Consider the following 26820-nt stretch of genomic DNA (forward strand, 5'->3'; position numbering starts at 1 on the left):
AATTCTTTCACTTTTTTATTGAGTCTCTGTTGGGTACAAGATACTGTGCTGGCTGGGAATAAAAGATAAATGAGGTATGGAATCTGTCCTCAAGTGACATTACAGAGGAAATAATACATGCACGTTAAAATAATCAGAATCCTAAATAGAAAGTCTTGTTGTCATTAGAAAGGTGCATCTTTATTGCACATTTTCTGTGTGCTGGGTGCCGTCATCAGCAATGGGGACACCATGGGGAGAAGGGTGGACAGCGCCGGTGTTTGGGGAGCTGTTCTGGATTAACCTCCCCAATAGCTGGGTAGTAACCGGCAGTGAGATTTTTAACACTTGCACGGTTCATCGGTCTGGTGGCTGCAGTAATCTCTCCAGGTGCTTCCTAACTAGCAGCCAGAGGAGTCGCCCCCCTCACGTGCCTTCTCACCAGTGTCATTTTTCAGGCTCTTTTCTCTCTTGGGTCTTCTCTGGTGCTTAGAAGCCGTTTAGAGATTCAAAAGTAGTTTCTCTTTAAGCAAAATTGTGGGACCCATTAAAAGGAGACAGTACACAGCTGAGATTAATTGCCCAGGTCTCTCAGTCTTTTTTTTTTTTTTTTTTGAACACAGTACTTACTGAAATAAATGCTTCACAAATATTAACTCATCTCCATAAGAACCTCACGAGTAGTTTCTTCTTTGTCCTCATTTCTACATTTTAGAAGTGTGAAAACTGAGGCACAGAGAGGTTAGGTCCCTTGTCTGTGGCCATTGTTCTAGGAAGTGGTCGCTCTGGGAATCAAGCCCAGACAGTCTGGATCTGGAGTCTGGCCCTGTCTCTAGTACCCCATGGTGTCTCTTTTCTTCTCTTCAGTTTAGTTTAGCTGTAATTGACATAACTTTGTATTTGTTTAAGGTGTACAACATGATTTGACGTATGAATATATTATGAAATGTTTGCCACAAGTTCAGTTAACATCCATCAGCTCGTATAGTTAAAAACAATTTTTTTTTCTCCCGACAAGAACTGTTAGAACTATTCTCTTAGCAACTTCCACTTCTGAATTCATTTGTGTTCAGACTTACCAAGGTTGGAAAGGCTGGCACCCAGGTGCCCCTCCCCCAACTGGGGTCCGGCTGTCTTCTGGGGTCCCCCATGCCCACCCTTCCTGAGTGTTCAAGGCAGACCCTCCAAACTGGCCCTTTCTCCCCAAGACTGCTCTATTAGAAGGGCTGCTTTTCGTTCCACACACAAGAACCAGCGAGAAAGCAGAGGGCATCCTTAACAGCCCAGTGACTTTCTCCGGCACAGAGAAGCTTAGCATTTCTGTTGAGGATGCCATGACCAGAAAGTACAGTTACTGTTCACCAGTTGTATTTTTCAGATTGAAGCCTATTTACCTTTGAACCATAAACATAGCATTACTGTTTCTCTTTTCCAGGTTAGAAGTCTGTGTAAGAAAATTCACAGAGGGTATAACTGCTTTATCTTGTCTTTTCCCAACTCTGCAAGGTGGCGTAGTCTAATGGCTAAAACAACCCCTAAATTTGACCCAGTAAAAGTTTATTTCTGGTTCACATCACCGTCCAGTGTGGCTGGGGGGAGGGACTCTGCAGTTATTCGGAGACTAGGCCCCTTTCGGTTTGGAGCTCCATTTCTCCCAGGCCCTTGGAGTCCTTTAGTGGATCCCTGGTAACTGGTCAACAGCCATTAGGAGAGACGAACGGAGGGAGAGGGACAAAGGTGGTGTGGAAGTTTTTAGGGGCCAGGCTTTGAGGTGCCATATGTCACATCAGTGTGCGTCCCTTTCCAGTGTCGGTGACAGTGCTTCATGTAGCTGCAGGGAGGCTGGGAAAGGAAGTCAAGGTATGCGGCTGACCGGAGAACGGACATTGTGTGGAGAATCACTGGGCTGTGTCTGCTGTACCAAACAAAGTTCGATATTCAAAAAAAGGGTTTTTGTTTTTCCCTTTCTGTCCTCCTTCCCTGCCTTCCTTCCAACAAATATTTAGTCAGGGCCTCTTATTAAGTGTCAAGTACTCTAAGCTCTGTGGAATACAGTTGTGAAAAAAACACACATTGCCCCTTCTGTTGGAGTTTACAACCTGGTGTGAGGACGTTGGACGTTGATCAGATAATCACACACACAAAATGGCAAGTTGCAGGTCTGCCTAGTCCTTCAAAGGGAGGTGTGTGATGCTCTGAAACCGGCAGTGGAAGGAGCTTACTTGGAAGGATGTCAAGAATACGGAACTTCAGGTTATCTTCCCATATCCTGACCCCTGAGGGATGAGGAGGCATCATCCAGCTGAAGGGTGGACGTAGGAGGGCGACAGAAAGGCCTGGCAGACCAGAGTGGCTGGACCACGTGCAAGATGACGCTGAGAGGGAGGTGGGGGTCCGAGCATGTGGCCCATGATGAAAGGCTGGTGAGAGAAGCTTCCGTCTTATGGATGCTGGTGCCCTTCACTTAGCTAAGAAACAGTGGTACACCAGCTGGGCGGGGGCGGGGGGCACATCATGTGTTTACTTTTGGACATTGTTGAGTTGAAGACATCCAAGGGAAGAGGTCAGATAGATGGAGAGAGCAGGAGCGAGGGGGGAAGAAGGAAAGGACCAATGGCAAGTAAATCAGACAAGGCCCTTCTGTATTCATCTTTTACTTAATCAGAAGAGAACTCAGTTGTTTTTAGCAAGTAGCACACAAGTTGGCCAGTGTTACCTACAATGTGATATATGAGGGATATTTGCGGTCAGTTCATTTCAAAAAGGAACTGTGCATCCCAATTGATGAGAAAGGTTAAAATCATACGATGGTTTTCTCTTGGTCTTTCTAGAACTGGAGAAGTTGCTATTTGCCAAGTCTCATAAACTTAACTCTCAAGCAATGCAAAATGAGGCTACATGGCCACAGGAGTGAAGAAGAGTCTTAAAAAAAAAAAAAAATCAAACTGAAAAAACAGGGGGGAGAAATCAGCTGCAGTGCTCCCCGCAGCTGTAGCGATGTCTAATTTCAGGAAAAAGGAATTTGAACCCAGCTGGCAGATTGCAGTAAGGATTTTACTTTGCCTTCCTTCGTAGATATATTGACATCGCTGCCTGCTTAATGAGGACAACAGTGTCAGGCAAAAGCCACATAATAATAGCATTGCTCCGTGCCTGTTTGTTTTCTGAACTCCTTACTGTTGCTAATTAGTTAATGCACCCAGTGTTATTAGCTGATCTCAGAAGCACATCTGAGAAGGTGGAGTCTGCCCAGAAGGATCTGAGTTAGTGCAAAAGCCTGGCTGGAGGGAAAAATGGGAAGAAAAAGAAGCCCCAGCGATGGGAGGAATGCGTCACCATCAGCCCCAGCGACTGACGTGTTCTACTTACGCACTGGGAGGAGACGTCTCACCAGATCGCACTTTCTTCTCGGAAGGAGCTTACAGGCTGATGCCTTCGTTCCTTTTTAGCCACTCCTCCAGAGCCCTGCCGGGTCTGAGCCGCACAGCTGATGGCTGAAGTGGAAAGGCCAAGTTCGAAGTTGAGGGACTGTTTCATAAGAGGGGGAGTCCCTGATTCTCTTGCCTTCCGCAGATTAGTTCTAGAGAAGCTGGGAATAAAGTAAAAAAAAAAAAAAATGCTGCAGGGGTTGTGCTGGGAAATGAATTGCCTGAACAGATGGTGGTGGGGGCTGAGGGTAAGAAGCAACAAAAGTTATTGATCTTGCACTGCACGAAGAGCAGCGTGGGAGGGATGGGGGCGGTCCTAGGGAGTGAGCCTCCTGGACCCGGCCCTTACAGAGACAGGACAGATATGCTGGAAAAGGGCAAAGCAATACGGAGACACATGAAACAAGCGACTTCAGATACGCACTCCCAATATTTGTTAGTCTCCAGAAAACGAGTTCTCTGCTAGATTGTAGCTCTGCCACTCCCCAGCCAAGGGGCACTGGGAAAGTAAATACTCTTTAGCCTCAGTTTACTCAGTTTGTAAAACAGGAATAATAACACCTACCTTACCTGACTTCGCTGTAAATGTGTTAGATAATTTATGTAAATCCTGCCCCATGGTGAGTATTTCATACACACTAATGAATACGTGAATGAAGGAATAGAACGTTATCAGAGTGTCTGGCACATAATAAATGCTTATTTAATGGGTATGTAATTATTGTGGTATTATTTAGGAAGCCTTTAGAGAAAGTGGAAGAAATCTCTTCTCTTGTAACCTAATGTTTGGCTATACCCTTGCAACTTTGCCCAGTGACATATTGAGTAAGAGATGGTTGGGTAATTTGCATCCTCATAATTCTGTAGAGGGGAATAAATTTGAATTATTAACATTTTGCTGCCTCAGTTGCTTCAAGGTGTTTGGAGGGAAGCCAAAGATAAGAGTGTGGAGGCACCACACGCTTGAGGAGAAGTTCAGTTTTCAGTGGGATTTTGGGCATGAGGGACACACAGCTTGGCATCAGGGAGTAAGTGGAGTCAGGCAGGTTAGAGAAGTGTCCTGAGAGAAAGCATGGCTTTAACAATTCTTTATGTACGTATAGAATGGGCGAGAGTGGCTGAGACCTCCATGTGGTGTAACAGAGTAGAAAACCTGGAGGGCACTCAGTGAATTTCTTTCTGAAAGTTAGCTTAGAAAATGGAGGAACAATCATGCGTTTCCATTTACAGTGCAACCGTTTAGAGATTTACTGAACAAAAAGTCTACTGTGGTTGATTAAACAACATTAAGTAGCTTGTTTTTCTTGCTGTAATTCATCCAGGACATGAAGTATGCTGGCAAAAATAGCAAATGAGAAAAGACAAGGTAATGAAAAAAATTATTAAGTATCTGCTTTAAAACAGGTACTATGCTAGTTACCTAATTGAAGTATCAAAATAATCCCAGGGGTATATGAAACAAGGTCAGTCTGACTCTAAAATCAATCCTTTTCTATAAATTCTATAGTGAAAAAACCTGGATTATCATCTAGGGATCAGCAAACTATAAGTCATGGGCCAAACCTGGCCCCTGCCTGTTTTTTTGTAAATGAAGTTTTATTGGAACACAGCCATGTCCATTTATTTACAAATTATCTCTAGCTGCTTTCATACTACAAAAAATAGGGTGCAGTAGTTGTGGCCATGACTGTATGGCCTAAGGTACCTGCTGTCTGGCCCTTTATGAAAAAGTCTGATGTTCCCTAGAACTACTAGTTTCCTGTTTAGTACCCTGACACTTTGGGCAAGGTCCCTGATGAGGCAGTATCTTCAGTTGTAAAACACAGTTGATGCCAGCCTCGTCTGCATTTACAGAGTTGTAAGAAAGTAATCTCTTGTATATGAAAATTGTATAGAAACAAAAGTGGTCTGTCTACCTTGTAGTATCAGTTTTAGTTTTTTTTCCCAGCATGCTATTAAGAGAATTTTCAAATATACAAAAAAGTTGAAAGAACTGTACAACGAATGCCCATAGTCCCACCACCTAGAGTCCACAATTAACATTTTTCAGTATTTGTTTTATTACCTATGTATCTGTCTACCAGTCTCTCTATCCACCCATTATTCCATCTTATTTCTTATGTGTGTTGAAGTAAGGTGTGCACACCAGTTTAGTTAACTGGCAATCAATATGTGTTTACTTTTTTTTTTTTTTAAGGTAAAATGTACATACTCTGGAATGCACAAACTTAAGTGTACCCTATAATGAATTTTTGCAAGGGACTCTTGTTGAGGTATATAAAACATTATGATCACCCCAGAACATTCCCTTATGCCCCTTCTCAGTCATTTCCCATCTCACCCCACTCCCAACAGGCAACCACTGTTCTGATCTTTCTCACTCGGCATAATGTGTTTGAGATTCTGTGTGTTGTTAGGTATAGCAGTGGTTGGTTGCTTTTTGTTGCTGAGTAATATGAATTGAATGAATGCCCCAGTTTGTTTATTCATTCATCTGTTGATCCACACCTGGGCTGTCCCTGGTTTTGAGTTATTATGAATACATAATTATTCATACTTGAACATTATTGTACAAGTCTTTTGTGAACATATGCTTTCTTATCTCTTGTGTATACTTCTGGGAATGAAATTGTTGAGTCATAGTGTGGTTTTATAAGAAACTGCCAAAGTAATTGTACCATTTCACCCCCTTTCTTCCATCCTCCGACAATGTATTAGAGTTCTGGTGGTTTCACATTCTTGCCAACATTTGGTTTGTGTCCATCTTTTTAACTTTACCCTTTCCAGTTGGATGGTATTTGGTATCTCATGGTGGATTTAATTTGTATTGCCCTGATACCTAATAATGATAAGCAGCCTTTTATGTGTTGGCCATTTATAAGTATCTGGTAAAGTTAAGTTACTTCTAGTGTATAGTGTGAAGTGGAAATAGAGGTTCATTATTATCCATATGGATATGCAGTTCTGCACAATTTGTTCAAAAGACTTTCTTCTCTCAATTGAATTGCTTTGTACCTTTGTTATAAATAAATCAAAGATGTAAGTGTAGGTCTATTTCTGTTCCATTGATCTATCTGTCTACCTTAACACCAGTACCATACTCTCTTGATTATTGTGGTTTTATGATAAATCTTAAAGTAGTAGGATAAGTCTTCCAACTTTGTTTTTCTATTTTTTGAGATTGCTTTGGATGTTTTAGGTCCTTTTTATTCTATTACAAATTTTTGAATAAGCTTGTTTATTAAAAAAAACTGGTGAAATTGTGATTGGGAATTCATTGAGTCGGTAGATCTGAGGAAAATGGACATTTTAACAATGTTGGGGCCTCTAACCCATGAGTGTGTTATATCTCTACATTTATCTAGATCTCCTTCAATTTCTCTCAGCAGGGATTTCAGTATAGTTTAAATGTGGAGGTCTTGCATTTTAAATTTATTCCTAAGTAGGGGCTCGGAATAATGGAGCTCGGTCCATGGCTGGCTCGGTCAATGGAGCATGTGACTCTTGATCTTGGGGTTGTGTGTTCACACCCCATGTGGAGTGTAGCGATTACTTTAAAAAAATTATTCTGAAGTATTTAGTGATTTTTGATGCTTTCAAAAGTAGGATTTTTCTTTTTTCTTTCTTTTCTTGAATTCTATTTTCCATTTTTTTGCAGCTATCATGTAAAACACAGTTGATTTTTGTATGTAGATCTTATATTCTAAAACAAAGCTAAAGTCACTTACTAATTCTAGGAATTGTTTTGTAAATTCCTAAGGATCATTCTGTGGAAACAATCATGTCATCTGTGAGAAGAGTCCATTTTACTCTTCCTTTCCCATCTTTATGACTTTATTTCTTTTCTTTGACTTTTTATACTGGCTAAGATTTCCTGTATGATGTTGAATAGAAGTGGTAAGAGTGAACTTGCTTACTTTGTTCTTACTATTAGTAGGAAAGCATTCAATATTTTATCATTATGTATAATAATAGCTTTTGTAGGTCTTTCATAGACTTTTTTTTATCATATTGAGAAAATTTTCTTCTAATTTCTAATTTGGTGGATTTTTAAAAAATATAAGGGTTTAATTTTGTCAGATGAATTGTCTGCTTTTGTTGAAATAATCATCTGACTTTTTTTCTTTATTGACTGTTGTGATGCATTGTCTTCATTGACTTTTATGAAGGTTAAATCAAGTTTGCATGTATCTTGATGAGAGAGATCATTTTGTTAATTTCTTTGTTAGACTTTGGTATGAAGATTATGCTGGCCTCATAAAATGAGTTTAAGTGTCTCTACCTCTATTTTCTGAAAGACTTGGTGTGGTATATATGTATATTTGTTGAAATATAGTTGATGCGCAGTGTTACATTAGTGTCAGGAGTATAACATAGTGATTGAGTAAGTCTGTACATTATGCTGTGTTCATCATAGCTCCCACCTGTTACCGTACAACACGATTACAATAGCATTGACTATATAACCTGTGCTGTACGTTTTATCCCCATGTCTTGTTCATTCCGTAACTGAAAGCCTGTATCTCCCACTCCCCTTCACCCATTTCAACCATCCCCTGACTCCCTTCCCCTCTGGCAATTGTCAATTCTCTGTTTTTATGGGTCTGTTTCTGCTTTTTGTTTGTTTACTCACTTGATTTCTTGATTAGATTCCACATATAAGTGGAATATATAATATATATTATATCAATGGAATATATATAAGCCATATGGTATTTGTCTTTCTCTGTCTGACTTATTTCACTTAGCGTAATGCCCTAGAAGTAGGTGTGTGTGTGTTTGTGTATTTGTGTATATCTTACATCTTCTTCATTCATCTATTGATGGACACTTGAATTGCTTCCATATCTTAGCTATTGTAAATAATGCCACAGTAACCATAGGGGTGCATATATTTTTTTGAATCACTGTTTTTGTAGTATTTGAGTAAATACCCAGTAGTGGAATTACTGGGTCATATGGTAGTTCTGTTTTTAATTTTTTGAGGAATCTCATACTGTTTTCCACAGTGGCTGTACCAACTTACATTCCTACCAGCAGTGTACGAGGGTTCCTTTTTCTCCACATCCTTGCCAGCACTTATTATTTCTTGTCTTTTTGATCATCCTGACACATGTAGGGTGATATGTCATAGTATTTTTGATGTGCATTTCCTTGATTATGAGTGACGTTGAGCTTCTTTTCATGTGTTTGTTGACTATCTGGATGTCTTCTTTGGAAAAATGTCTATTCAGGTTCTCTGCCCACTTTTTAAATTGGATTATTTGGGGTTTTTTTTTTTGGTGTTGAGTTGTATAAGTTTTTTATATATTTTGGATATTAACTCCTTATTCGACATACTACTTGTGAATATCATCTTCCTTTCACTAGGTTGCCTTTTCATTTTCGTGATGGTTTCCTTCATTGTGCAAAAGCTTTTTATTTTAGTGTAGTCCCAATAATTTATTTTTGCTTTTGTTTCCCTTGCCTGAGGAGACCTATCTAGAAGAATGTTGCTAAGGCCAGTGTCAAAGAGACTATTGCCTCTACTGTCTTCTAGGAGTTTTATGGTTTCAGGTCTCTAATCCATCTTGAGTTTATTTTTGTGTGTGGTGTAAGAAACTGGTCCAGTTTCATTCTTTTGCACATAGTTGTCCAGTTTTCCCAGTACCATTTATTGAAGAGACTATCTTCCCCATGAATATTATTGTCTCTTTTGTCATAGATTAATTGGGTTTATTTCTGGGTTCTCTGTCCCACTGACCAACATGTCTATTTTTATGCCAGTACCGTGCTGTTTTGATTACTACAGCTTTGTAGTATATCTTGAAATCTGGAATTGTGGTGCTTCCAGCTTTGTTCTTCTTTCCCAAGATTGCTTTGGCTATTGGAGGTCTTCGTGGTTCCACACAAATTTTAGGATTATTTATCTTAGTTCTGTGAAAAATGATGTTGGTATTAAGATAGAGATTGCATTGAATTTGCAGATTGCTTTGAGTAGTATGGACATTGTAACAATATTAACCCTTTCAATGCATGAGCATGGAATATCCCTCCATTTGTTTGTGACATCTTCAATTTTTTTTTATTATTGTTTTATAGTTTTCAGAGCACAGGTCTTTCACCGCCTTGGTTAAGTTTATTCCTAGATATTTTATTCTTTTTGGTGCAATTGTAAATGGAATTTTTTTTTTATTTCTTTTTTTGCCACTTCATTATTAGTGTATAGAAATGCAGCCAATTTCCATGTATTTTGTATCCTGCAACTTTACTGAATTCATTTATTACTTCTAATTGTTCTTTGGTCAAGTCTTTAGGGTTTGCTATGTATAGTATCATGTCACCTGCAAATAGTGATAGTTTAACTTCTTCCTTACCAGTTTGGATGCCTTTTATTTATTTTTCTTATCTGATTACTGTGCTACAACTTCCAGTACTATGTTGAATAAAAGTGGTGAGAGTGTCTTGTTACTGTTCTTAGAAAAGCTTTCAGGTTTTCTCCATTGAGTATGATGTCAGCTGTGAGTTTATTAATATATGACCTTTATTATATTGAGGTATGTTTCCTTTGAACCCACTTTGTTGAGAGTTTTTGTTATGAATGGATGTTGAATTTTGTCAGATGCTTTTTCTGCTTCTATTGAAATGACCATGTGATTTTTACCCTTCACCGTGTTGATACGGTGTTCCATGTCGATTTGTGAATATTGCACCATCCTTGCATCCCCGGAATAAATTCCATTTGATCATGGTGAATGATCTTTTTAATGTATTATTGGACGCAGTTTGTTTATAGTTTGTGGAGGATTTTTGCATCTATGTTTATCAAGGATATTGGCCTGTAGTTCTCTTTCTCTCTTTTGTAGTGTCTGTTTTATCAGGGTAATGCTGGCCTTGTAGAATGTACTTGAAAGCTTTCTTTCCTCTTCTGTTTCTTGGAATAGTTTGAGGAGCATAGGTATTAATTCTTCTTTAAATATTTGGTAGAACTCGCTTGTGAATCCATTTGGTCTTGGGCTTTTGTTTGTTGAGAGTTTTTAAATTTCTGATTCAGTTTTGTTACTAGTTATTGGTCTGTTCAGATTTTCAGGAGTTGGTGTAATATTGAAATTTCTTTCCTAAAAATTTAATAAAACTCATCAGTGAAACCATATGGGTGTGGAGTTTCTATTGTAGGATGATTTTAGTTTCTTAAAAAAAAAAAAGGCCTCTAAAGATTTTCCTTTTCATCTTCTGTCAGTTTTAGTAAGCTGTAATTTTTTTGAGGAATTTGTCCACTTCATCTAAATTTTCAATTTATTGACATAAAGTTATTCATAATATTCATTTATCTTTGAGCATCTAGCCCCTGGTATTTACTCATAGTATTTGTAAATTGCATTCTCTGACTTTTTGGTATCAATTACTTGTGATGCATAACAAGTCATCCCAAAATTAGTAAATTAAAATAGTAACCATTTATTTATCTATGAGTAGGCCATGTGGGCTAGGATCACCTAGGAAGTTCTCAGAGCTCAGGCAGGTTCACAGAGGGTCTTTGACCAGCTGCCAGTCTGCTAGGTAGCTCTGCTTCTGTGGTTTGGGTGGCTGTTGGCTGGGAAATGTGGGTAATGGGCCACATGTCTCTCATCATCTACCAGGCTAAGCCAGGCTTATTCACATAGCGGCTCAGCAGTGTTCCTAGACAGAGTAGAAATGTGCAAGTTCTCTTGAGGCCTCGTCTTGGGATATGGCAGAATTGCTTTTTATCCACGTTTTTTTTTTTTTTGACCAAATTAAGTCACAAGAGAAACCCAGATTTACGAGGTTGAAAAACAGACTTTACCACCAATTCCAAATGACTGTGGATGTGGGGCAGGGGAGTATTAGCACCATTTTTGCAATCTATCACATATTATGGTATACTGGTTATGGGCAGATTGTCATGAAGTTGGCAATTTTGTGTAAATAGTTGTCTTATCAGTATAGTGATACAACAATCTTCATGCATCTTTCTGGAATTTATAGAACAGCAAGTTCTTTGATGTCTAATCAAAAGCAACACCTATTCTCCCATTAATACTTAGGAAAATTGTGATTGCTTATACCTTTTGTTTTATACATAATTATACATTTTGGTTATCTGCACAACCCCAAACCAGTATCATTTCAAGCTATTTTTGGTCCAAAGCACTTTAAGAATTCAAAATGTCACACTGGGGAAAATTATTGTTAATATGTTGATTTGAGCTTAAAAATGGGTTACGTGTTAGATAATTCTCAACTGTGGATAAACTGTAGGTAATATGAAAGGTAAGCAGTTTACCTTAACATAGGTAATATATTTCTGTATGTTTCTAGTCTTGTCTGTCAGTAGAACAATTCTAGGACGCAAAAAATGTAAATAGAGTTGGGCATGTGATAATGGAAGTACAGTTTAATTCTACCAATCTGTAAGCATATATTTACATCTTGCTGTTAAATCACATTCATTTCACCTTTTTGGAAATCCAGCTCTGGAAATTTAGCCTACATTACTTACGTATGTGTGAACTCATCCGATGAAAAGAGTGATCATTGATAGCATTGTTTTTCTCATGGAAAAATTGGACGTGATCTAAATGTCTGATGGAAGGGGGTCGTTTTTTTTAAATATGGTGGATTCATCACATGAAATACTATCAAACCATTTGGAAGTTATAGAAGAGCATTTAGTGACCTGTATGGGTGTTCGTTGTATATAGTTGATATATAACATATTTAAAAGTAGATTATGAAGCTATTTGTGGGATTATATTTTTGATGAGATACTTATATGTAAATACTTGCAGGCATAAAAAAGAACACATAACAAAAATGTTAATGGTGGTTATTTCTGAATGATGGCAATATGACTTTTTGCAGTTTTATTGAGATAATTGACATACAGCATTGTAGTAGTTTTAGGCATACAACATGATGATTGGATATATGTATGTATTACAGAATGATTACTACAATAAGTTTAGTTAACATCCATCACCTACAAACTCTTTTCCTTGTGTTGAGAACTTTTAAGATCTACTCTCTTTGCCAGTTTCAAGTATATGATACACTATTGTAACTTTAGTCACCACGCTATACATTATATCCCCAGAATTTATTTATCTTATAACTGGAGGTTTGTACCTTTTGACCACCTTCACCAGTTTCACCCATCCCCTCTTTGTATCTGTGAGTTTGGTTTTTTTTAAATTCTGCATGTAATTAAGATCATAACAGTATTTGTCTTTCTCTATCTGACTTACTTCACTTAGCATAATGCCCTCAAGGTCCATCCATGTTGTCACAAATGGCAGAATTATTTTCCTTTTCATGACTGAATCATCTTCCTCTGTGTGTGTGTGTGTGTGTGTGTGTGTGTGTGTGTGTAACAGTTTTTTATTCATTTGTCTGTCTGTAGACACTTAGGTTGTTTCCATGTCTTGACTATTGTAAAGGAAGCATGGGGTGTAGATATCTTTTCAAGATAGTGATTTTGTTTCCTTCAGATATATACCCTGAAAGGGAATTGCGAGTCATTTGGTAGTTCTGTTTTCAGTGTTGTTGTTGTTTTTTCCCCATTAAGTGTACTCTTAATCTCCTTTATCTGTTTTACCCATCATTTCCCACCCTTCTCCCCTCTGACAGCCATCAGTTCTCTGTATTTATGGGTCTTTTTTCTGCTTTTGTATATTTATTCGTTTGGGGGTTTTGTTTTGTTTTTAGATTTCATGTGTAAGTGAAATTGTATAATATTTGTCTTTGACTTATTTCACTTAGCATAATACCTTCTAGATCCACCCATGTTGTCACAAATGCCAAGATCTCATTCTTGTTTATGACAGTAGTATTCCATCGTGTATGTGTGTGTATACATGGGCACATACATATATATATGTATATACTACAGCTTCTTTATCCATTCATCTATCAGTGGATGCAAAGGATGCTTCCTTATTTTGGCCATTACAAACAATGGTAGTAAATATAGGGGTGGATGTATCTTTTTGAATTTGTGTTTTTGTTTTCTTTGGATAAATACCCAATAGTGGCGTCCTTGGATCATATGGTAATTCTATTTTTAATTTTTTGAGGAACCTCCATATTGTTTTCCACAGTGTCTACACCAATTTACATTCCCACCAACAATGCACAAGGGCTCCTTTTTCTCCACACCCTTGCCAACACTGGTTATTTCTTGTCTTTTTGATAATAGCCATTCTAACAGAAATGAGGTAATGCAATATGATTATTTTCCTGTTTTTAATCCATGATTTGAAATCCATTTTTAATCCATGACATGAAAGATAAATAAAAAATGACTTTTAAAAGGCCCTACACAGCTACAATTAACATAATTATTTGTATTTTTAATTGCTACTCTCTGTGTAATAAGATCTGTTGAGCTTTACAAAATCTATAGTTACCGAAAACTCGAGATGATCTACTAATGCGAAAGACTGGTTTTATTGCTGCCCTGGTAGAACATGGCATCATGAAATGTAGTAGTTACTGTAGGATTTTTGTTTTTGCTGTTAACATTAACAAGTACTCATAAAGATAGGGGAAATTTTATAAGCATCATGTTTTCCTTTTAAAACATCACCATTATGAAAATGACTTCCAAACATTTTGGTCGGAAGCAGAATCAGCATTCATATTCCTTTCTTATAAGTCAATATTCATGGCTTCCCAAGTCTTTAAAAAAATTCAGTTGGCTGGAAAATCACAGTTAAAAATAGATGCAGGTATTGGGTCCGTGTTAAACTGCTAGCCATAATTCTGTGCTTTTCTTTCCAGTATAACTGATCAGCTCCCTGACAAGTTAAAACACATTTCACGTCTCTAGCAAAGTGGTATTTCTATTTAGTAAATCCCACTATTACCACTGATTGGCTAAACTTCACTGGATTTTAGTAAAGTGGCTACAAAACAAAAAACTCTATATTGAAGATTTCGATGTATATTTTATTTTCATTGACTAGATTATTGAAACCAATTTCCATCTATGAAATAGTTAATGCAGCGTGCAATCTGTAATGCACAAGCATGTCTACAAGGGGGTATTGAAATTTTGTGGGACCCAAATTAAATTAGATTTAAATTAAATACATGCTGGAGAGAATTTATAAAGCAAGGCCAAATGTTGTGAAATCACCACCTCTGCAGGATAGACCACAGTTCGAAAAATGTTATTGATACGTGTTATTTGGTATGCTGTGGGAAGGCCCCGAACACATCCGGGTGTAGAGTTGAGTGCACGGTTTCTCGGGTGGGAGGAAGTGCTGGGGAAGATTCCGCACACCTCGGGAACCATAGCGGCTCCGTGCCTGCAGCGCTGTTGTATAGGCAGCTTTTTCCATGTCAACACCTGCTCATTAGGAAACGGACCAAGACTCCCCAAGAGCTCTCAGATGGCCTGAATTCTGTATCCCTGCCAATCCACACTAGAATTTAATAACAACCGTGAGGTGAAACTTGGGCCTTTCCTCGTTGCTAATCCCCAAAACCATCTGGCCTTTCCCTTTCTCTGAAAAACAGTTGAGTGTATGTGTTGGGGTGAAGGAGGAGGCTGGGGCTGGAAGAAGAGGAACAGACCTATCCTAAGTTTCTTAAAGGACAATCCACTCTCCGTGCAGATAGAAGTCCTTGGACGTCGTAGCTCTAAGCTTGTCTCCCATAGTGTCCACATCTTTGCCAGCTAATTGTTTGAAAATCACACCATTCATTAACCATTGACAAATGTCCAAGTTTAGTTCCTTTAATGTAATAATGCCAAAAAGAAACATGTACGTCTGTAATCATGATTCTGATATTAAAAACACAAAGTTGCGCATTTTCTCTTTAATTTTCTATTAGGTTTTAGTAGAGTATTACAAATATGGCAGATACTCTGTAAATATTTTTTATTCCTGTGCCTCTACAAAGAAGTTGAAGTCCGTTGGTAGCAAATACATAGAATATAATAGTAAATTACAAATAAAACATCAAACTTCCTCCACCCTGCCCCCACCCGGGGGAGGAAATAGAATGCAGATAGTGAACCACATGGCCTATGCATACAGAATATTGTGGTTTTGGTCCCATCGATGGCTCACTCCCGGGCAATTGCTCCTCAAGTGGAACTACATGTAGGATCAGTTGTTCTACTTAAAATTGTTCTCTTACTCTCATACTACTGAGCACTCGTTGAGTTTGGGTGTCATAAATACATGTGTAGGATGATGCTACTTCAGTAAGGGAGGTACCAAATTTGTCGATGAATGAATTAATAAAGAAATGTGACTTGTCTGTACATGAGACAGAAAAGCCAATAGTAATTTGTCTTTCCATGACTCAAATACAAAAGGTAGATTCTCATGGGTATTTTTGCAAATATACACACAGTCACACATGTATACATGTGTATACACATATTCCAAGCATCAGGTTTGGACAGTAGTGTCCATTCACTCTTTTTTTTTTCAGAAACCCTCAGAACAGTATGTGGCCAGCAATGTGATGCCTCAGAAGAGGGGTCAGCAAACTGTGGGCCTTGGGCCAAATCCAGCCTTGTTTTTGAATCACCTACCAGCTAAGAATAGTATTTACCTGTTTAAATGGTTGAAAACAAATCAAAAGAAGAGTCATCCTTGATGGCATGTGAAAATTATGTGAAATTCCAATTACAGTATCCATAAATAAAGTTTTATTGGATCCTAGCCGGATTCGCGTGTTTATGTGTGGTCTCTGGCTGCTTTTGCGTTACAACAGCAAAGTTGAGTAACTACAACAGAGACCATCTGGCCTGCGGAGCCCAAAATATTTACTATCTGGCCTTTTATGAAAATGTTTGCTGACCCCTACCTTAGAAAATACAAAAAACGAGTAGGATGAAATCTGCCTGGATAAAGCCACATACACCTCATAGTATTTGAAAAGATGTATCCTCTACCCTGCCCCCTTTTTTTTAAAAAAAAGAGAAATTGGAATAGGATAAGAAAATTGTTTTCAACTTTTATCTTTTTAAAAAGAGCCTCATAACTTATTTTTTTCAAACATATAACCTTATATCCCAAACAGAATATTTTGAATATTCAAGCTTTACTTTTTAAAAATTGAAGTACAGTTGCCATGACAGTGTTCTATTAGCTTTGGGTGTGCAACATAGTGATTCCGCCATTGCAGTCGACCCTTGAACCACATGGGTTTGAACTGCATGGGTCCTCACACACACAGACTTCGTTTGATAAATACAGTTCAGTACTGTAAATGTACTTTTTCTTATGATTTTCTTCACACTTTTTCTCTAGCTTACTTCATTATTAAATACAGTACATAATACATATACAAAATATGTGTTAAGCAACAGTCTAGGTTATTGGTAGGGCTTCCAGTCAATAGGAGGCTGTTAGTGGGTAAGTTTTGAGAGAGCCAGAAGTTACAGGTAGATTTTCTACTGTGCAGGGAGATGGCACCCCTGACCCCCATGTTGTTCAACGGCCAATTGTATATACATTACAAAGCGCTCACCATAAGCCTAGTTACCGTCTGTTACCATACAAAGTTATTACCATATTATTGATTATATTCCCTGTGCTGCACTTTTCATCCCTGTGACTTATTTATTTTATAACTGGAAGTTTGTACCTCTTAACCCCCTTCACCTATTTTATCCATCCCCCCCTTCTCCCCTGTGGCCACCACCATACCAGTTCTCTGTATTTATGAATCTATTTTTTTTTTCAAACTTTACTAACCCTTGTAATTATATCTTAACATGATATAATAGAAGGGCAGGTAAAAAGGTACAAAGTTGTGGAACATACAACAGAAAGTTTAATTAGTCTAATTTATAATTGGCCTTCTGAAGCAGCATGCGAGGGAAACCCTACCAAGACTTACCAAGGTGTAGGACAGGTAGGAAGAGGACAAATCCTAAATGCACTTGGAACAACTGTGTGACAGCCCTAACTCGATGATGCCTTGTGCTTACATATACTGTTTTTGTCTCCTGTGTTGATCGTATTCTTTCATAAACATTAGCTATCGAAGCATGCTAGTAAGAAGCAGACGCTGTTATTTCCATTTTACAAGAGGAAAAGGCTATAAACTTTGCATGTAGCTCTTTCTACGGCAGTAAGTCAGTGCCAGATCCAAGAAAGTAGATTTTTTTTTTCTCTTTTGTCAGGTAGAAATCTCTGCATGATTGATATGGTCCACGGTATGATAATAAATGAATGATGACGTGAGTTATAGTGTGAATATTTGACTGATTTCCTTCACAACAGCTGGCATAGTGCTTAGTCGTTTACAGTACTACCCTCGGCCACTGTATATGGCCTCATGAGTCAACGAAAAATTTTCTAAAAATAGGAACTTTTGCTTTCTCATGTGTGCCTCTCCATCCCTCGTATAGAGTGTTAGCAAATGATCACTGAGTAGGCCAGCAGATTCCTGAATTTTCAAATCCCGTCTCCTTCATACCTTTGACTTTTACTGTTGTCTTCAAAGAAATGTTTTGAAGCAGACTTACTTTCCTTACATCTTGACCAGAACACACCACAGTAGAGGCACACGTAAATCAGTCATTGCATCCTTGTTGTGATTGTGATTGGCATCAGAGTGTGTATGCTGGGAGAAAGACTTCAGAATGCCTTTCCCTTTACAGATATGGGACTCCTGAAGGAGGATAAGGGACTTGTCTAAGGTCTTACAGCTCTGTGTAGCGAAGTTGGGGGTAAGAGCTGTTTGCCCTCCTTGCTTGTCTGCGTTATCTTTCCTTTGGGCCACTTCAAATATGTTTATGTATAAACATTAAATAACAAGGGTTTAGTGAAATATCTAAAGAATATCCTTTCCTAGAATATGTTATGTTTGGCTATGAAACAAGATTTATCTCCACAAGATGCATAGGAAAATTTATTCTATTACAGAATGGACATACTCCATCAGTCTTATTGGAATAGTTATTAAACCATAAGTTAATAGAAGGTGATAGAAACTATGATTATCCAGATAATGTAGGAGATAAGTGATACAAAGATATATCTATTGTTTATCTTTAGTAATACTTATATTTGAATTGAGCACATTACTTGAGAAAGCACTCACATTTGCCATCAGCCACCACAATCAGTGTCTTAGTGTAGGAGGGCTGTTTTGGGGAATCACTCCCTTAATAGAGTGGAGGACTCATTCATCTCTTCACCATCTTGATTTATTTTTCCTGGAGAGTCCAAGATGGAAAGAAGCAGAGTCCACGAACAGTTGTTCCCCATCTAGTCACTTTCAATTTGGCCATACGGCTTTATTTTCTTCACAACACGTGTTACTATCCGAAATGATCTTCTTCATGGCTTCGTGTGCTTGTCGACTCCCCTGTCCCATACTCACAAGAATGGAAGCTGCAGAGAGTGGGGCCTCCTCTGTCTTACTCAGCGTTGATATCGCCAGGGCCTGGACAGAAAAGGGGATTCCACGTGATCTGTTCAGTGCGCTAGCTGTTGGCTGTGGTCGAGAGTGTGAGGGATCAAATTGTGAAATTCTAAGTTCTGTGGATGGTGGCAAGAGACATCGTACGTGACCAAGATAGCAGTCTTCTAAGTGCTGATGTCTGTGCTCTGTTGTGGACACCTGGCTCTGCTTCCATAACATCTGTACATGTGCTGGGGTTGCTGGGTGACTTCTTTCTCTCTCCCATCGATTACTTGAGAGCAGGAACTAAGTCCCATTCCCCCTGTATGTCCCAGGTGCTGAACACAGTGACCAGTAGGTGAATGGGCAAGTCCACGAGTGCATGAATAGTTCTTTAAGCACAAGCACCTGGGAGCATACTACCTTTTTCTGCTGTGCGTTTTCAAACAGAAAGCATAATGACTGACTGCTGAGTGTTTTCTCATGCTCGTTTGCAGAAATATCCACCTTTGGGAAGATCGTGTCTGGCAAATTAGGCTCTTTTTGTTAATATAAGCTCTTTATATAGACAACCACTGTAGCGTGAGCCACACGTATAATTTCAAATTTCTAATAGCCACATTTAAAGATCTTCTTAAAAAGTTAAATTTATTTTAATATATTTTATTTAGCTGAATATAACCAAAAGAGTTCCATTTCAACATGACTCAACATATATAGTTATTACTGAGAAATTTTGCATTGCTTTTTCTCATATTAAGTCTTGCAGTCCAGTGTTATTTTATGTCTTAATTTAGATGCTAAATTATTGGAAATATTTGATCTATATTTTTCCAATAAAATTTAAAGTTGGAGAAGTAGATTCTCATATCCAGATTGTTCCAAACATGCTGCAGTGTGTTCCAGTATCTGAACTGAGTATGTTAAATTTAAAACTCGGTTCTCCAGACTTAATGGTCACATTTCAGTGCCCAGCCGCCAAATAGGGCTGGTGGATGGACCAGCACAGATCACAAACTCTTCTTCAATACATCTTCCCTCTACATCTCCCTTTATTTCCAAACACCCACAACCTCCTGTCACTTCAAATCCTAGCATTTCGGGTTGGTGAAAGGGAGGGTTTGAAGTCCTTTGGTCCAGCCGCCTCCTTCTATGAGAACAGGGGCCTAGAGAGGAAGTGGCTTGTTCAGTGCACTTCGTTTGCCCACTGCTCAGCACTGTGCCAGCCTCCGCCAGTCTGCTCCAGTCAGAGAGAGCCCAGGGATGTGCTCGCGGGCGTCGTCTGTGCAGAACGAGGGATGCCCTCCTCCCTGCTGGCCAGTGTGGCCATGGTGCAGAGAACTTGGGGAAGCCGTCTCTGTGTGCCTGTCCCCACCGCACGTGTGAGGTGGCGGAGGCAGCTGGCAGCCCGGGGCCAGCTGGCTCCGCAGCACTGAGGTCAGGCCAGCGAGTTGGACAGACCATCCACTCCAGGGACGAAGGGCAGACGGAGCATGAAGACAGATGGGCCCAAGGCCAGCACTCGTGTCCGAAGGTGCCACCCCTACGAGGGTGTGGGAAGGACCACCAATCTTTCAGCGTGGTCCGGCTAGTCGTTTTTTTTATTTTTCCTTTTCTTTTTTCTTTTAATCGCTTCATGTGTCTCATCTGAAAATGAAGAAGAATATGTGACTCTGAGTTGAGAATTTCCCAGGGTGCTTTTTTTGTCATTTATAACCATTGACAGGTTTAGTGCTTGTTTTCTTCTTCCCCACGTCGTTCAGAACCTGCTTAAGGTCTCTTGACATCATCTTTATGTAGGATGCCAAAATTAATGAAATGACGATGGATCCATTTTTCTTTGTGAAGGAAAAATATTTTGACTCTTACGGTGAGGCTGCTCTGCTTCTGAGAAAACTGAAGTGGGTGCAGCACGAATAGTTTTCATTCCATCAAAACACACTTTGCTATTACCGAGAGCACACGGTAGGTTTGGGAAGGTACAGCCTCCCTGGCAGATGGGAACTTTTCCTTTTTTTTTTTTTTTCTTTCTGTTTCCCATCCTCCATTTTTATATACACTCTCCATCTTCCCCTTCTCTACATCACTGTGTAATATTTTTTTCAAAGTGCACAATAATTATAACTTCAAAATGACCATGAGACAGTATCCTCTTCATAGAAATCACATACACTGTTCGTGTGTCCACTCAGCTCACCAATGTGGAGACACAATATAGAATGACAACCAAAGAGGAGTCAAGTGGCTGAAGTAATAATCAGAGTTTGTCTCAAAATCCTGGCAAGGTGTAAGCTTGAACTGTGAAGAAGAGTTCCCCTCAGTGGCGTCTGAAGTCTGTAAAACATCCTAATGAGTTGACTTGGTTTTGTTTTCAGTGGTATATTCAGTCACAGATTTTTGATTCCTAGATTAGAAATTGTAGACATTATTCCAGCTGCCAAGCTAGAAAATGATTTTTACTTTTTTGTACTAGTTTTCTGCTGTAATGAACAGATAGGACATCCTCTAAATAAAATTTGTCACTTCTGGTAAGAAATCAGGAATTATTTTGGGCAGAATCATAAGGAAAGTTTTAACGGGAGTCACTTTTTGACTAAGTTCTGGTAACCAAGGTCCAAGCAAGGAAAAGACCAGGACTCCTCCTTGCTGCAGGATGCTGGTTTTCAAATTGCTCAGCCAAGCTGCCTTCTGTAAGAACAGTCAGGGACATCAACCTGGGCTCCAGGATACCTGCCTTCAGTTCTGCCAAATGCCTCCACTGTTTTGTTGATTATAATTGCTTTTCCTACAGGACATACTCAAAGAAAGATTTCTGAAGCTAATAAGTTTGAAGGATCACTTTTACTTTATTTTTGAAAAGACGCTTTAGGAATTCCTGTAGCTGAAACTGTTGTTAAAACCAGAACAGATTCCCCTCCCCCGCTTCCCTGGCGAGAAGTGGCTTAAGCATGAGTCTTTCTTTAACTCTCAACAGCTTTGGTGTTCCATGCCCAGGCCATCCCCATCCTGTGCGAGTCCCATCCAGTATACTCTCGTGGCCAATGTCAGGGAGTGGGACTGGAGAGGTTGCGGTGATAATTGATGCCACTGAACCTTGCATCTCCTTCCTGCTCTCGGAGACCGGCCACCCTGCTCAGAGACACACTCTTGTACCGGCTGCCCATCTGTTTTACTTGGAAGATTCATACTCATTCTGTAACCCCGCAGAAGAGAGCAAACTCTTGAGACTTAAGTAGAAAAGGCTTATGAATCTTCAACCAGAGAATCAAGTTTTTAAAACTTCTTTTCATGTTTCATTTTCAGCTCTTATAAATAGCTTGCTTTCTAGAATTATTGATAGAACTGCCAATTCAATTTGGGAGGAAGAAACCTAGTATTTGTGGCTATCATGCGTGAGTGCCTTTGTATTGAGAGTGAGTACACAGGAAGCTGGAGAATTACCTGTCAGGGTGCAGGCTGGGCAGGGAGAAAAGACCTAGGACTTTAGTAGTATAACAATCAAAATCGCAGACCCACAGGGCTGCCGTCCTTGGTGGTATTGCTGTTAAAAGTTCTTCTGGCTTAGAAATGGAGGACAAAAGCCTGCATTTTCTGTAAGAAAGAAAATCTAAACAAGCCAGGCCTTAGAATTTATTTTTGATGGGTTAAGCACTACGAGGATACTGCAAAATCCAACATAACAAAAAAATTTATGTTGTGGCGACATGAAAGGTGTGATGGATTCCCAACTTCTGAGTACTTTTGGGGAAACCAAGAATTATTCTAGTTTTGAAAAATACCTGTGGCCTGTTTTCCTAATTTCCAACTATGCTTTGGCTGATAGAGATCAATGGGAAAGTATAGCTTTGCCAGCCTCAGACAAAGAGGTTACTGTGATCAAGGACACTTATAAATATATTTTGAAGTATCCTTAGTGTCTGTAAAGAAAGAAAAAAAGGTCCAGGAGCCGGTGGGAAACCAGCCAGTTCTTTAGCTGGCTGTTCTCTTCAACTTTCTGAAAATAAGGAAAAGAAATCATATGAATTTTCCTCAAAAGTACAGGATAATTTATATAAGGAGAGACTGTACAAAAGTTTTAATTTTTATTTTTTTTCTCCATCCCACCTATTCCTATTACAATAAAAAAACTTATTCTGGTAGAAAAACCACGTATTTTTATTACTAAGATCCAAATGTGGTTTATCACTTTTGGATCTGTGTTGCATTTAATTCCCCTCCATTTTCTCCTCTGTTTTGTCAGATGACGGTTTGGTAGGCAGTGCGGAACCTTCCCAGAACTCTTTCTGCCTGAAGATAATTTGTGTGGGGAAGCAGCACATGAGCTTCAGCGCACACAGTAGGCCCCTGGGGATGGTTTGACCCACGTGGTTTTCAAGTAGTTCGCAGTGAGGCCCGGAGGAGTGTGCCGTCCACTCACAGTAGGGCCGGAAAGCCGTGGGCCCAGCATCTTTCCCTTCCCAAGGCCTATCACTGCCCGCCCCCTACAAGGGGGTCCAGCCCCCTACAAGGGGACGGGGAGGAAGATCTTTGATCTCCAAGTCCAAAGCGTAGTGAGTGGATATTGTTTGCAGGAGTTCACACTAGAAGTTCTTTATGAAGCAGGTGAACAGCAGCTCCAGAGAACCCCAGCAACTCTTCACGTGGCGCCTTTGGCTTTCTTGCTTCTGCTTTCGCACACGTTAGCTGACGGTCCTACAAAGCCAAAAGGACCAGTCTCTGAAGTTACGGACTTCTTGTATTGGAAGAAGCACGTGGTCTCGTGGTATTGGAACTACGCATACTAAGTCTTTTCAATGGAGCATCATCTCCCCCCCCGCCCTGCTCATTTTTCTGATGCATTTAGGGTTTCCTACCCGGGCTCAAGTGTTTTAGGTCCAGTCTACCATTCAGCCATTTCTTGCTAAAACCGTGTGAATCCCATGTGTGTATACATGGTTCCTTACTGAGTCCGTTTCTTCCGGTGTGAGCATCCTGACAGAAGCCACCCCAGCAGGCCCGGAGAGCTGCTGCTGCTTCACTTCACATCATGAATATTCAGAGGCTGCAGTCAGCGAGGACTCAGGTGGCAAAAATAGTAAGGTGATTGAAGCAAACCCTCACATGAAAGCCAGAACTCCATCTCAGTGTCTCTGAAACCCTGATTGCTGCACAGATTGCCCATTCTCCGACCCGTGGACCACATGAGAGGAGAGTCCTGGGGAACTCCTCTGAATCGGGCATCTGTTCCATACACCAACATGCTCACATCTTTCTGTATGATGTGTTGCAATCAGCATGTTGTTTTTAAAAGACAACAGGCCCTTCTGTAGTCCTCTCCCACAAAATGCATTTTGGCCGATAGTTCAGCATAAAGGACGCACTGTTGAGACCAGCAATGCATGCATTGTTTTCCCCGCCATGCAGTCAGGATCTCCATAGCAAAATTTAGTGCATTTTGTGAAATCTTATTTTATGTGTTTTGTCACCATCAGCAGTTAAACTCAAGTCGGAACGGCTCCATTCTATTACGGGTTAAATTATGCTCTGTGCAGAACTAGTGGTGATGTATAAATTGCAGCCCTGTCTTTTTTCCGAAGGATTCTAAAATAGGTTTTCAGAATTAGTGCTGGATTTTCGCTCCTGCATGTGTGGTGACTCTGGATTTTTTCCCTTCAGAGAAGCATCCTTTGCAGCATTCCCCCTTCCGAGGAATCACTTAGACACTTCCAGCTGGTGGCAGGGGATCCAGCCATAATACAGCTTCCTCTGTCCCAGCTGTCTTTTTCACTACGATAAATGCATTACGATGGCTGCACTCTCGTGTAAAGGTTCAGGTGCAGGAAGGTGTAGGATGAAGTCTGGAAACCGTCTTTTGGGTTTTTAAGCGCTCCAGCTTCTACAGCATCTTTTTTTGCATTTTGCATGCCTTCCTGCTTCTGGTCAAAGGTTCCTCTCCAGTGATTGGAATGCTGCTGTAAGCCTGGCTGAAGGTGCCTGAGCAGATCACCTTAGCCGAGGAAGCCCTGCGCGCTTGAGAAGATCTTTTTAAATGCATTATGGCTCATGCAGCCTCACAATTAAAGAAAACCAGGGATTTAGAAATCAATGCTGAAGAAGAGACTGAGAAGAAAAGGAAACACCGCAAACGGTCCCGGGATCGGAAGAAAAAGGTAGTGGTCTCCGCCAGAGCATAGATCTTGCCTGGATGCTTTTTTGTTTTAATCTCCTCCTGGCGTCTCTTAGAGGCATGAAGGGCTATGTTTACGTGCTGTGTAGGGGATAAATTGGGAACAGATGATAAAACCCACCGGCCGGGCACGGCCACAGGACGGGCGAGGCCAGGGCAGATTTTCTCCTGTGTGGGGGTGACTGCAGGGCTGATGCGGAAGGTGCGGAAGGTGCGCTCCTGCCTCGCCGAGGCTGGGGCGTGCGGGCATGACACAGAAAGGTGTTGCAAGGGAGTTCAAAGTACTTTCTTCCCAGCCCCGTCAAGGTTAAACGGACTCCGGGGACTTAGGTTTGAGGGAGAGGCTGGGGAGCCGGTCTATGTACTTCTTGGAGGTCCGTCTCTTGGCAAAGGAGCTTTTGTGCTAGAACTGCTGTCACTTGTGTGCGTGTCTCAGGCAGATCTATGACCTTAAAGACATAGCAGAAAAGTCATTTCCTGCTTCGCTTTCCCTCCCCTTCTTTCTTTCCTCTTGCCTCTTATTTCTCTAAGGTGCTGCTCCTTAGCTTGTGCAATGGAAATAAGCTGCCAGAAATAACTTTCTTTTGTTACACAAAGCTAAAATCACTGGGGTTTGTTTTTCTCAGCTGGGGGAGAGGGATTATCCTGCATGCAGGAATTCCCATGGCACGGCAGGGACCTGCAGCCTTCAAAGATGATTGCCTCTGATTAAAGCATGGGCATTGATCATCCCCAACTGATATTCTAAGGTGGTGGTTGGGGGGAGGAGGAGGAATATTCTAGGTCAGTGGTGTTTTATTACAGCCTGAGAGTACTTACTGAGTGTTTAGTGGCTGTGCCCTCAAATATGACTCCTGGGTACCCGGTGGGGAGTGAGGGCCCAAAGCACTTTTCCTCCATGGCAATTAATAAAAATTGACTAAAACTCTGTGATCTGAATATGAAAGTCAGGTCATAAAGCATTTTTATGTCTCTTTGTGAGAATTCCCAAGGGAAGGATAATTTTAATTTGCTCTGAGCAGTGATGCATGTGCCTTGTAAATGACATGCAGATTTCACCCACCACATGTACCTCTCCTCAGGGGTGATCAGGAGTATTTTTGGTGCCTTTGCCATTTTCTTCAGAGTTAGGATCTGTAAAAGAAGCCCTCTCTGCCTTTTGTTACATGGCAGACTTGATGAGACTGAGTTTGGAGGGCTACAGTTGCTTTGCTGCAAGGTGGTAAATATAGATTGTTCCCCCTTCAATATTCTTGTAAATAAACTTCTTGAATATATTTCCACAAAAGTACAAACTGAGGTTGGGAAATTCCGTGCAGGCATATTTCAAGGCCTTGCACAGCGCAGTTATGGAATTGCCATGTTTGGCTAGGGTCTGGTCCCTTGTACCGTGTCAGGTTGTCTGTGGGTAGGTCACTATTGAATGTCCCCTCTCCACACATCTTTGCCCACTCCCACCATGATAAACTGGCTTCTAAGAACCATGGGGGCAAGATACATATGTTTGTGTAAAGATACAATGTCATCATTCCTGTTCATACTCTGTGCGAGAGTTGTTGGCTGAGCTAGGCTTATGCACCGCAGTTTCCTGTAGTGATGACAGGCCCGCTGCCTTGGGGCCTGGGCCCCTGTTTGACTTGGAAGCAAAATAGGGGAGGGGTGAGGCAAAGGGAGCTTCGGGACTCACTGAGCTGAAGCAAATGCTTTGTGGACCAAAGTGCTTTGTTATGAGTACAACAGAGTCTGTCCAATGTAAATCTCTTAGCAACCAGAAGGGAACATGGAGAAATATCAATATCGCTATGTCAATGTGTAAGCACATTTAAATGTTTTGTTCTCAGGACAGCCACAGAGTTGATCCAGAAAGGGGCT

At 40.2% G+C, this 26820-nt stretch overlaps 1 protein-coding gene across 6 annotated transcripts in view; it reads left to right on the top strand.

Moving 5' to 3' along the window:
- Positions 1 to 3496: 3496 nt before the first annotated feature.
- ANK3 (ankyrin 3) overlaps positions 3497 to 26820 on the top strand; it is a 349011-nt gene continuing 325687 nt past the window's right edge. The window contains exon 1 of one of the 6 annotated variants that reach the window (XM_087863095.1): positions 3497 to 24931. In XM_087863095.1, coding sequence (XP_087719221.1) covers positions 24818 to 24931 — 114 coding nt within the window. In that variant the 5' untranslated portion in view covers positions 3497 to 24817. The remainder of the gene's footprint in view (positions 24932 to 26820) is intronic. The other 5 variants (XM_087863094.1, XM_087863096.1, XM_087863091.1 and 2 more) reach the window with 5 other exon arrangements.

The sequence above is a fragment of the Ursus americanus genome, chromosome 6 (assembly GCF_024610735.1).
Source record: "Ursus americanus isolate L20-20 chromosome 6, mUrsAme1.1.p, whole genome shotgun sequence".
NCBI classification, from domain to species: Eukaryota; Metazoa; Chordata; class Mammalia; order Carnivora; family Ursidae; genus Ursus; species Ursus americanus.